This window comes from Chionomys nivalis, chromosome 1 (assembly GCF_950005125.1).
Source record: "Chionomys nivalis chromosome 1, mChiNiv1.1, whole genome shotgun sequence".
In the NCBI taxonomy this organism is placed as follows: domain Eukaryota; kingdom Metazoa; phylum Chordata; class Mammalia; order Rodentia; family Cricetidae; genus Chionomys; species Chionomys nivalis.
In genome coordinates, this window is record NC_080086.1 from 86,635,993 (window position 1) to 86,649,820 (window position 13,828).

General features: G+C 35.6%; 1 protein-coding gene across 3 annotated transcripts in view; it reads right to left on the reverse strand.

The window, feature by feature from the left end:
* Positions 1-13,828, reverse strand: part of Grid2 (glutamate ionotropic receptor delta type subunit 2) — a 1,426,614-nt gene that overhangs the window by 759,478 nt on the left and 653,308 nt on the right. For all 3 annotated transcript variants that reach the window (XM_057772140.1, XM_057772147.1, XM_057772131.1), the window contains exon 3: positions 1,072-1,356. In XM_057772140.1, the coding sequence (XP_057628123.1) occupies positions 1,072-1,356 (285 nt within the window). The remainder of the gene's footprint in view (positions 1-1,071; positions 1,357-13,828) is intronic.

The following is a 13,828-nucleotide window of genomic DNA, read 5'->3' on the forward strand; positions in this document are numbered from 1 at the left end:
TGTTTTTCAAGCTTATTTACTTATTTGCCAAGAAAAACATTCTTTGATAAAAATGGAAAAACAAGATCCAGAGAGCAACATTTTAGAATCTTCAAAGGAAACTCATTTCTAAATGAATTCTTCACTCAGGGGTTATTTATCCTCCTTAGATCATCTCCAGCTCTGGTCACTTCTCTCCCCACTCATAAAAATAAGCGGAGAATGGTATGCACAGAGTTTTAGCTTCAGATACAAAAGGAAAAGCTTCGGGAAATTATTTAAATGAAAGCAGTACTTTCACTTAATGTGTTTATGTATCACAATGAAAGTTTCCAAACCAAACTGTTTTCTCCGTAGGTCACAGTGCATTCTGGAAAACAGTGTGCTGCAGTGGACGACTGAAATATTGCTTCATACTAGTTTCAGTTTTTGTAAAACTTCATACCGAATCAAACATGCAGAGGATATATTCTACTTTAATCATGTCTTATGGATAAACCATTAAGTTAATAGAAAGGTCAAAACAAGTGTCTAAACAAGTTTGTCAGATTTCTTTTAGTCAGTAGATAAAAAGAGGTTATCTTTTATCAGTGCTCTAAGATCTGTCAATGATTTCATCACCATCATCACCACAGAATTATGAATTTTTTAAAGGATTGTACTCTCTTTTTAACTTCTTATTACTTGAAAATTCAAGATATATTGTATTTAGGCTACTTAGAAAGACTTTCAGATTCAGTGATACATACAAATTTATTTACTTTTTATTTACTTATTTTTGAAACAAGGTTTATCTAGGTAGCCCAAGATGGCTTTGACCTTTCCATCCTTTCTTCAGCCTAGCAAGTGCTGGGACAACTGGTGTATGCTGTACACTCCAATTGGTATTTATATTTACATTTTACTTCAAAGGTATCTAGTACAATGCTGAAGAGCATTTAAAATAGTTCTGTTTGTTTGCTACTCTGAGGTGTATTTGAAATCAGAAAACCACAAATGATGAGTAAGTTCTTTAAATACTTTTAGGATTTAATGAAGTTGCTTCTCATGCAAACATCACCTTCTGGAACACTTCAGATCACAGACACTTACCATATTCACTGTCATAGAAGATGATGAATTTCTGCCATGCATACTCTGTGACTACCCTCAGGATGACTTCATTTAAGTAGACAGGTGGACGAACTGAAAGAGTATAGTCATCATTCCTGTTGCTCCGGGTGAGCCCACAGCCACTCCTTGGGGTCCCAGCTGTTGAGCGCTGAATGAAGAGGTGTGGGATATGCATGGCATCTGCCAAAGACTGGAGGGATCCGGCTGATGTGCAACCAATGGAGCTGACTAGGGCCAAGATGCCCTGGTTCATAAGTTCACAAGCTGCAAGAGAGCACAGCGATGCCAGGGTCAGTGGGGTCTGTATGATTTCTCCTCTTGGAGAAGCAATCGTTTGCAGAGTTACTGAAATGTACATTTTTTACATGCATGATGTATGAAAAGAATCCTTGAATTACAAAGTGCTCCTGGAATCCAGTTCAAGAATTCTGCTTCCAACAGCTCTCTGGTGCTGTTCAAGATTCTCTTGGTTCAATTTGGCCATCGCTAAAAGGGTAAAACAGCATCGATCTAGAGGGATTGTTGTGAGGATTAGAAATAAACCAGTGTCTATTATCTGTCTCTCATGGTAGATATTCAATCAGTGGTAGCTAAACTTGTGTAATTATCACTTCATGATTCAGAAGAATAGCTGCCTAATACATGATACACATTTGTAGAAAGTAGCTAATGCGGAAATGGTGAGTGATAAAATAGACAGAGTTGCAAGTAGAAACTTTTGGCCATCATGGGTCCCCAAATCCGATGACATTTTCTCTCTCAATAAACTAGAACAATGAAATGGTTTTCTTTTTCTTAAGCTAAAGTAATATTTAAAATTTTTATTTGGCTTATCTAGTATAAGAAGAGTGCTCTCTAATGTATACACAGATAGACTCAAATAAATCACTGCAATCAATACAAGTGTCCAAGAAAACAGAGCTTCATAGACTGAAACCATAGAAGTTACACAGTTCTAATTTTCAAACAAAAACTTCAGTTTATGTATTATATTTTTCATGTATGGACTATAAGGAAGCTCCCAGTTTTAGTCTTTAGAAAAATAAATTTGCAAAGTTACATGTTAATCATGCTCAGCTGGAAAATTTGTTACTGCATGTCATTGGATAAAGGATTTATTTCATCTTATGCTTCTATATCACAATCCAGTAGTGACGGAAGTCAGGCAGGACCCGGAGCCAGGATTAAAGCAGAAGTCGTGGAAACAATGCCAGCTGGCTTGCTCCCCGTGGCTTGCTCAGCCTTCTTTCTTCTTCTTTTTTAATCTATTTTTTTATTTAAATGTTTTTCTTGTATTTTAATCATGTTCTTTCCTCTCTCCCAATTTCTCACAGGTCTGCTTTACCTCATCACACATCCAACTTTATGTTCTCTCTCAAAAAAACAAAGCAAAATAAAAAATGTAAATCAAAACAATTAAACAAAAACCGCAGTGAGATGAAAATATCAAAATAAACACATAAAATCATGGAATACATTTTGCATTCACCTGTAAATTGTTATGCCATCCTTTATGTGTTCTTTGATTTCTGTGGTGATGAAATATTCTGAAAATATCTATTGCATTTGAAGAGACTGGAACTTTTTCTGGGCCCTAGTCACTTAAGAATTAGGTGACTAAGTGACTAGTTGACTGTGTACCCAAACTCTTTGTTTACTCTGCCTTTAAGAGAACAATGTAATAATTAGATTTACTTGCCTGAATTTCCCATGTAATAAACTTTTAGAACCCAAGCAAAAACACAGCTACAATCTTAAGTTATATACACTTCATGCCCTGACCAGATAATGCATGTACTGAAGTCAAAAGTAACCTTGTAAACTGTTTATAGATATTGGTTGATAAACAATAATGTTTATCATTGATGTTATCTCAGTCATTTGGAGCCGTAGACTTAATGGAGTGCAGTCCGTTACAGAAATCTTTAACAGAGATGTACAAGTGTCCCATTTCTTTCCCATGTTATTCTTTCTATGTTCTTCAATAAATATATAGTGAACAACTTTGTTAGAAAAAACACAGACCATCAAACCATTCAGGCAGACAGACACCACTCACACACAGACACATGCAGCACCTACAGAACTAGACACACACAGCTCATACAACAGACACACATTGAGCTAGACATATACAAGCGCAGAAAATATTGGATTCACAGAACAGTAGGTAAGCAGGCAAATTTTAGTCTCATGTGACAGAGACAAAGACATGGGGGACAGGAAATAGAGAATTCAAATCCAGACTTGCTCTTGGCTAAATGACTTCAAAAAGAAACTTCTGTATTTCTTTCCTTAATGTGATACTGAGGTACGACTGGTAAACCAGACTGAGTCACTAACACATTATAATCCACACAGTTTTGAAATAGTATGCGTGTATCTGAGGTGGGTCTCATACTTGCTATATAGCAGAAGATGACTTTTAATTTCTAATCTTCCTGCTTATATTATATGCTGATATTATATCTATGTGCTGCTACACTTAGTTTCCATTTTATTATTATTTTATTGTCTTCCTATACATAACGTATAGGTGATTTATATATTATTTTAAGGTTACTGTTTCATATAATCACCCTATTGCAAATATTAGCAATGGTAATTAAAATATTTACACATGATGAAAATAGGAATCATCAAACAATGATTAGAAAACAAAAACATCATGTTGAAATTGTAATTTAGCAACCATGCAGTCCAAGACTGAACAGCAGTTATACCTGCTGTGTTATGCCTTGCTGATGAGATGACATCCTAGGATAGCATTTTGGAAAAAGATTTTGAGACTCTTTAACATACACACATTATTTTGTGATGTTTTAGACATGGAGAGACAGGAGAGATACAGCCTGTAAATAATGGATGGTTTTTCTTCTTACAAAATTTCCAACTTTATATAGTATACAGTTTTAAAATAATAATTGCGTGCATCCCCTGTAAGCGTGTGGGGGGAATAAATGTAGAAGATTCATATTCTAAACATTGGCTCAAGATTCTTTCTACCCTCCATCACAGAGAGTAGCCAAGAGAATTTTTCATTTGCTACTTCAAAATTTCATGTGACTGAGAACAGACAGAGTTCTCCACAGGGAAAACCTTTGTACAGCTTGTCTATTGTCAGGGCTCAGTATTAGAGGTCCCTCTGATTTACCTTGATGCTGATTAAAAAAAAAAATGACCAAAAGGGACTCGGAGAATTTATTTAGCTTGCACATTACAGTCCATCATCACAGGACACCAAGGCAGGAACTCAAGGACTGAAGCAGAGACCACAGAGAAGCACCGTTTACTGACTTGCACTGCCTGACTTCCTCTACGTACTTCCTTATACCACCCAGCACCAGGAGCCTGGGAGTGGCATCTCCTTCTGAGTGTTGGGCCCTCCCAAACCAATTAATAAATGTCCTTCAGAAATGTCCCAGTTCAATCTGATGAAAGCAATTCCTGAACTGTCATATTCTCTTCCTTGGCAACTCTAATTTATGTCAAGTTGACAACAACCAGCCAGCACAGAGTTATCTCATTAAAGATAGAAGAAGAAGATCAATGTGGAACTGGTTGACACCAAACACAGTTCCATCCAGGTAAAGACTGTGTCTCTGGAGAAACACACCATTGACTCTTCGAGTCTGTACTGTGAAACTGATTAACAATGCAAAATGTTGGTTGAAACAGAGAAAACTAATTGATCTGTCTTGAATTTAGTCTGTTTGTCCTAGATGAAGGCTCCTGTAAGGAGCATAACTTGTGATGTCGGAGGAGAAATTATAGACATATAGGGTTGTATTGGGAACACAGACAGCTCATGTCTGGCAGAAAAATTCCAATCTTGGCAGTTAAAACACTGGATCATTTAGTTCTGTTTCCACAGAATGTAATTATCAGCCCATGATGGAAAGGGTGGGAAGTGGATTGGTAAGATCAGAAGGGCCTCTGTGTGTCTTATAGGATTTTTCAGTGGCATATTCTTTTCACTAATATCTCAGGCTGTGTGATGTATATGAACATGCCCACATACCCTCCACATCAATCCACCCAGACCATATGCAGCAGCCTGCTGGTTTGTAACTCCATCTGTTTGAGATGTACATCAAAGATGTTTGGAGCATGCTCTAGTTGCTAAAAGAGCACATCTTTAAAAATTATTTTTATAGCAGAATTTGTAATCAGCAACACTTTAGCACTTTTGGATATTAAGCAGTTATGGAAATGAAGCTGGCTGTGTAATTCTACAATTCACAATAAATGATGTTCATATATACTACCGTTTCTATTTCTAAAGTTATGAACCTTGAGTCTTCTTTTCTTATTGGGTAAGATAATGTTTAAATAAGATGTATGAAGTATGTAGAAATTTGATCCCCAATGCAGTATTGTTGGAGGTGGGGCCTAATGGGATCCACTAGTGTCATGGGGTACTATCTTAAGAGATATCTGAAAGTTGAAAATGGGTCCTTCTAAAAGAATGGGTTTGCTGCCTCTGGCCTCTCTCTTATTCTCCTACTTTCTCTGCATCCTTTTTCTATCAGATGATGAGTTAGGAAGACCTTCTTCCATGTCAGTGTCTTCATTTTGAAATTCTCAGCTTCTAGAATTATGAAAAATAACTGTTTTTATAAACTACACATTATTTTAATTTCTGTTAGGGCAGCAAAAGCAGACTAATACAATGTGAAACTGAACTTTATGGTTCCTCCCTATCATGTTCTTTGTTCAATAACCTTCGTCTATTAATAGCATAGCTTTCCATTGGTGGCCTTTTAATAAAATCATATTACTTATGGGTGGTATTGGTTTTTTTCTTTAGATGCTTTTAGCTTCTTTTTTCAATAGTTATTTACTATAGTTACATTAGCAAGACTGCATTAAACCATGAAAGAGAATATTTGACTGAGTTTCACTTTTAAACTTTTAATTTGATTTCCAATACACAAACAGTATCTCAAAAATGTCATGGTGTCCTAAAATGTTTGTCCAAAAGTCAAATAATGTAACTTCTAAACAGATTACAGTTATTGACAAGACATAAGGAAAATCAGTCTTAACATGAAGAAACAAATATTAATATTGGCTTCTATCTAGTATTAACTAAACATTATAAAAGGTATCTATAAATAATTTAAAGATGAACTTACATAATTATTTTTAACTTTTTTTGTTATCTATGAGTATAGCATCTGTCTTTAGAGTTTCTATTTGTTATTTGGTTTTGGTTTTGAAAGACAACACATTTATTGAATACATAGACAGGGTTGTGGAATAGGCAATAAGGAGAGTGTCATCCACATGTTTAAGTATTTTTGTGTATTAAATATGTGACAACATATGAAATTCTTCAGAGATTTAAAAGCTATTGTGTAAGCGGTCACTTTCTTGCCGACTGTAACATTACACCTTACACTGTTTAGAAAGCCATCCCTCCTACAGTCTGTAGAGTTGGAAAACATCAGCTTGTCTCAAGCAAAACTCTCCCTTCTCTACACTCCTAACAGATCCTTAGCTGTCAGAAGATGCAGCAACGGAAAAAAGCTTTATGCATGAAAAATGTTACCTTTGTTAAAAATCCATCTATATCTTCATAACCCCAGGTAACAAACTATGAATATTAAATGTGATTTTTGGTAAGAATCACATTATTTATTGGATTGCACCCTAACTTTGAAACTTTACCCATCATGTTGTAGAAATTATAGGTATTGATTTCCCTATTCTTAAAACCTCTAAGAATGGAGTTTACATGTTTTAACCATTAAAAAGTCTACCTGTTGATCAGGTAAATATATTTAGTCTGATTTAAACAGTATGCAAAATATACATATATCAAAACATATGTTTTTGATAAATAATTTTTGTCTCATGCAAATTAGGTGCAAAAGACATGGCTTAGTGGATGAAGTGCTTGCCAAGCAGTATGAGAACCAGGGGTTGGATCCCGACCTCCACGTAAAAGCTCAGTAGGCATGGATGAGTAGGCATAAAAACTGACCGCCTCTAGTCCAAACACTTAGGAGGCAAAACAGTGTTACCAGGATTGGCAGGCTAGATGGGTTAGCAAAACTTGTGAGCTCTGGCTCCAGTGGGAGATTCTGCAGAGAAAATAAGGTGGGGAGCCATAGAGCAAGACACCTGACATCAGCATGTATGTTCACACATGTATACATACATCTATATACATGTGCACCTCTGAATAGACAAGCACACATACAGACAAATATGCCATATGTGTCAAAAGTAAACTAGAATAATGAAATCTTTTATACTAGGAAATTTCTCATATTTAGGATTTTTTTTATAAAATATATGACAATATATTTCAACAAATTATATCCTATGAAAATGTAAAGAAAATCATCCTCAAAGGGTACATATATTAGAGCTAGGGGTCTAGCTAGGTTAATAGAATGTTTGTTTAGCAAGTATAAAGCCCCACAAAATCAGGCATGGTGGTGAAGTCATAAAACACCAGCAGCTGAGAGGTAGAGACAACAGGAGCAGAGGTTCAAAGTTAGTTTTAGCTAATTAGGGATTGGAGATCAGGGTACATGAAACCTAGTCTCAAAAAAAAAAAAAAAAAAAAAAAGAAGAACAAAAAGAGAAAAAAGGAGCCATCACTGTGTTTAATCTGTGCACATGGAAAACCCAATAACTAGTAATAGGTCCTCTTTTTTTCCCCCCTCAGTCATGGCCATCTGTCTTTCTGTAGTAACATCATCAAAACAAAGAATACTTTACTGCCATACTTTATCCCCCTGGGGGGGGAATGGGAGGTGGTGGTGGGGAAGAGGCAGAAATCTTTAATAATTAAATTAAGTAATTAATTAATAAAAAAAATGAATGAGGGGTGAGTGGAAGAATAAAATATGAATTACATAGTCTATTAATAAAACAAATCATAAATCGATAAAATAATAAATACCAAAATTATTAATTTACTTAATAAATAATAAGTTAATAAATGATAAATAAATGACAAAAAGATAGTTTTTCCAGAAAAAAAATGAATGTGCTTAACGCTAACTGTTAATTTTACCTAAAACTATTCTTTCCTTGAAATGTCTTTCTGTTCCTTCATTCAGTGCACAGAAATGTTAACACAATTGCTAAAACTCACCAAGCTAGTGTTATTGCGAAGCTGAAGCTCACAGCTTACTTCCCACCCAAGAATCATTCTAGTATTCCGAGTTTTCAACAAAAGATAGAAACACTATTGCAAGTAAGAAGACAAAATAGAACTGACAGACAAATAAAAATTGATACCCCAGCATGACTAGGGAGAGAACAAAATTATAAGTAAAATGTTAATGCACGGTGAACAATATAATTCAGGTAACAGCATGCCTCATGTTAACGAATTGCTCATAATAATTTAACTATGGCTGTGTGGAAATTAACATTATAAAACCTGGGTATGAACATAGGACATTCTTTCTGTAAATTTAAACCTGCTTTAAAACCACAAGCAAATAACTGTCCATAGTTTGGAAGCAGCCCACTTTCTCTTGTTATATACATTGCCCTGTATACATATAACCCATACATCCTTACCTTGGCTTCCTATCACTATATACACCATGCTGCCATCATGTGATCTATGTTCTATATTATTAATTCGGGAGTTTATGTAAGTTAATGATTTTGACACACTAACAATCACAAATTGTCCAATTTAAAGCCATAAATGCTTCATTTATTTTTAGATTAAAAGAAATTTTAATCAATATTTAGCAGAGTTTGAGTATAGATATTAAATTTTATTTTCAAATGTATGGCAAAATATTTTATACATTAATACATGATTACAAATGGCAATTTTAGTTTCTATTTTCCCTTATTTTCAAAACAGAAAAACTTAAGTTGTTTTTACTGAGATATTCTATCATGAACTTAACTGCATAAGTACTAGCTTCTATATGTACAAGTTCTGTAGATTTTGCATATGTAGTCATGTTATCTTCAAGTAAAAACAGTTTTATTCTTCTTTTTATGTGGTATGCTAGTGGGATTTGTTTGTCTTCTTTTTTTCTTTTTCATGTCTTATTGGACAGGTTGTTACAAAGAATTTAATGTTGAATAAGTGTGAATGGCAACTTTATTTTTCTTAATCTTTGACAAGTAAAATCTTGTCAGATATTTTTGATCGTGTTCCTTAGAATGATAAGAAAGTTTTCTTTCATTTCTGTTTTACCATTACTTGGTGCTGAGAGTTTTTACCAAGAATGTGTCCTTGGACCTCCCACAGGGCAGGGAAATCTGCTTGCTCTTTGGGCTGAGGAGGGAGGAAGACTTGATTGGGGGAGGGGGGGGAATGGAAGGTGGTGGCGGGGAAGAGGCAGAAATCTTTAATAATTAAATAAATTAATTAATAAAATCAAGAATGAATGTTGATGTTATTTGTAGTTTATGACTTTAAGGCAAACCAGTTACTACTGGATAAATAATTAAGGGGATGTTACTTAATGGCTCTGGTTCTTTATCTAGGGTTGAGGCTTCATGAGATAGTTCCCTTCCATGTTAGTATGTCTATTGGGATTGTCCTTGCTCAGATATTGTTTAGGCTGCCTGAGGGGTTATATACTTAGAAACAATCACTCACAGACATAGACACACACCGAGAGAGCACACACCATAACAATTAAGGAAAAAGAAACTATAACTTTGAGAAACAATGGGGGAAGAGATGCAAAGAAAGGAAAGAGGTGAATGACATAATTAGATTTTTATTTCAAAATGGTTTTCATTTGTTTGTTTTTAAAAGCAAGGTTATTTTATGTAGCCCTATATCCTGGAACTAACTATGTCGACCAGACTGTACTGGATCTATCTGCCTCTTTGTGCCAAATGCTGAGATTAAAAATGTTCCTAGCTTCAAAAAAATGTGCTTTAAAAAGAATGACTGTTTAACTTTGCCAAAATATTTTCACACAACTATTAATATTACAATATTTTTGTTTTCAGTTTGTTATTAATGTATATTAAATTAACTGTCTCCCAAGTGTTAAGTTGTCCTTGCTAGGATGCCACATATCTCAGTAAATAGTAGAATAAAGTCACAGATTTTTTTTCAAGTTTCTAAAAGTGTGTGTGTGTGTGTGTGTGTGTGTGTGTATCTATACTTAAGGCCATATCTTCCCTAAATGCTTACTAGAATTCACTAGTGAAACCTTTTTGACCTACAGTTTATAACCACAGTTTCCTGTAAAAGGTAAATATGTGGATAGTCTATATTCCCTTGGTCAAATGAGGTTTGGTAGATTGTACACCTTAAAGAACTTTCCCTTTTCATCTAAGTCATCAAATGTGTTTAATTAAGGGGTTAATGCCATTTGCATTGGTAATTTACATAGCTCTTGTTTCTGATCAATCTGGCTAATTGTTTAACAATTTTCTCAAAAATAAAAAAAAAAAACATTCTTGGTTTCATTGATTATCTGTTTTGCTCTTTTGTTTCACTTCATTGATTTCCATTCTGATCTTTCCAATTTCTTTTCTTTAGATGAGTTTGAATTTAGTTTGAGTTAAGTCCTGTAAATGTCCCTCCATTTAGTGCTTGAGAAAAGATTTGTTTTATTTTAAATTATGTAGATAAGTGTTTTGCAAGCATGCATGCATATGCACTGTATGCAATACAAGGTTCCTATAGAAGCCAGAGAGCACCAGATCACCTTGGATTAGAGTTGAACTATAATGTGGGTGCTTTAAAACAATCCCTGCCAACAAATGTGTTGTGAATGCTCTTAACCACTGAGAAACCTCTCCAGCTCTGTTAAGAAGTTAAAAAAATCCCTTTTCTATTTATTTCCTCCTTTCATTCATATTAAGTATAGTGATTATTTTTATTGATTTTATTTAGCTATACATTTTTCTCTTTTCCCCTCCCTGGCTCTCCCCTTCCTTTTAACCCTCTCCCATGGTCCCGATGCTCCCAGTTTACTCAGGAGACCTTGTCTTTTTCTATTTCCCATGTAGATTAGATTCATATATGTCCCTCTTAGGGTCCTCATCGTTGTATAGGTTCTCTGGGATTGTGAACTGTAGGCTGGTTTTCTTTGCTTTATGTTTTAAAACCACTTATGAGTGAGTACATATGATGATTTCTCAGAAAATTAGGAAACAATCTTCCTCAAGACCCAGCAATACCCCTTTCGGGTATATATCCAAAGGATGTTCAATCATACCACAAAGACATGGGCTCAATTATGTTCATAGCAGCATTCTTGTTATAACCAGAACCTGGAAGCAACCTATATGCCTCTCAACCGAAGAATGGATAAGGAAAATGTGGTTCATTCACATAATTGAGTACTACATAGAAGAGCAAAATAACGACATCTTGAAATTTGCAGGCAAATGGATGGAGCAAGTATAGTGATTTTGCAGTACTTTCTTTCTCTTTCTTTCTTTTTTTTTTTTTTTCTTTTTTTTTTTTTTTTTTTTTTTTTTTTTTTTTTTTTTTACTTCTGTTGGCAATAGCTCTTAGCCATAAAGAATTGCTTGGCCCCAGACTAACTGATTCCCTCCACCTTCAGAAACAATATGCCTGAGTAGTGAAAACAGCCCAGTCTACTACCAGTTAAGTCATAAAGGAAAATTTTTAGATTCCTAGTAGCTACACCTATATCCATTTGTGTATGCATGTAATTTTGTATATAATCCTTTCTCCAAGGTCCTCTAAACGCACTAAACCTTCATCCAAGTAAGGCCTGAGGCTCCTCGCTGCTCCAGTCAAGCAATCTCAGCCTGTCAAGATAGGGACTTGTCTGCCTCTCTACCTCAGTTTTCCTACACGTTCACCTTGTATTTGCCCTCGTGGTGGCTTGCAGTTTCATAATGATTGCTTTAAAGCCTGAAGGAATTCAAATAAGTGGAGGACATTGGCACACCCTTCCCTGCAAATGTGCCAGTTCAACCAGGAATTTGGCTTCATATATCAGCATGTCTCTACTCTTTTTGTTTTAATCTTATGCTTCATATTTCCCAGTGTAGATTTCCAATGGATTTCAGAGTGGACTCAATATGGTAGGGGTTCTTCCGTGGTCTGTTTCTTCTTCAGTTTCCCTCTTTCTTTTTAGAGTCTCACCAAGTGGAGCCTGCTGTCTTTCCTTATCTTACACCAGCTCCAGCTCAATTCCAGCATTAGGAAGTGCAAAGAATCCATTCACAGCAAGCTGCTGATTGGTATTCCCTGGGCACTCCACGTGGAAATAGTGGATTCATCGGTAATTGGATTAGCACATGTAAGTCACACAGGGAGACCTGCTTCTGCTTTCACTGTCATTTATGCTTGGTGTGCAGAAGACCTCAATACATATGTTTTAAAGTGTCAATTCAATATGCTTCGCAGTGAATCAAGCGTAATGTTCATTATTGCATACTCTGAGCTCCTTGGGAGCTTTTATGGTTGCCATGTGTAAAAACGTCTGCTACCATTTTAGGTTGTAAGCATTCATTTTTTTAAATGCTGGCAATTTCATTTGATTAAAAATCACCCACCTAATTATATTAGGTGACTTTGAACTAGGCATAGGGATATTGTTTGCTTGTTTTACAGCCATCTAATATATCTATTCTAGTTCAGTGTATTTGATGGCCACTATCCAAACTCATGACTGTTATAATGTAGTATATTTGTTTCAGTTCATTGTAAGGTGATTTTAATTTTTGTCCTCTCTCTTTAATTTGCTGCTTTACCTTGATGGAATTGTACTGGCAGCAGAAATGATGTTCTCACTCATAAATCCATTTCCACTAGCACGCTGCATTCATAATCACGTGTCAGGTAGCATCAAAGGCACTTTGATTGATTCCTTTAGTCACCGGACATCTGTCTCCACATTCTCCTTTCACTAAGGTCACAGTGTACGAAGCTCGTTGCTCTCAGGGAGGAAGGTCTCTGTGCTTCACAAGCAGAGCCATGGTTGCATCAGGGCAGGGATGCTACTGAGCAGTGAGTTTGACCTTTGCTGACACCAATTAGGAAGCAAAGGGAAATAATTCCTGAACACTGCAGCATGAAACTTGAGCTGAGTGATTCAGAAGACTACCTCTCAGTAAGACATGCATCTTCTTTCTCTCCAATGTGAATTGTAAACTACATTATATTGTGTAAGTTGGTGAAAGGGAATATATAATAGATACATGCATATTGATAATGATATTCAAATACACGCGAAAAGTAGTATTTGTTTTCAAAGAAGGTATAAAATTCAAACACAGACTGACATGCGAATGGACAGCAGCAAAGAAACAGCCCCAAGGAGTCTAATGATCGATCGTAAATCTTTTACTCCCATTACACGGCTGGTGCACATGTCCCATTAAGTGCATAACTGTCCCACCCACGTTCATCTCTGCCCAGAAGAGAAAAATAATAAAAGTTCAAATACTCTTATTACTAAGCTTTCTTTCTCCGTTTTAGAGACAGAACTTGGGGAAAGCCATTGGCTTTCATGTGGCAAAATCCCTAGAAATAGCACTTGTCATGGTAACACCCCTTTCCTGCAGTTTTCGCTCAGACACTTGACAGCATCCACTGTGACACAGCACTTGGAATGTGTCCCGAAACGGTACGCACAAACATTGTTTAAATAAGAGTCGGGTGCTACTCTTGCAAAGGAACAATTTGCCTACAGTACTAATAACACAGCTTTAGTTTTTGTGATTTTTACAATTGAATCTCTAAATTTTCTCAGTTTCGTTTCAGATACCTGCGAATTTACCTGTGACCATTATTATG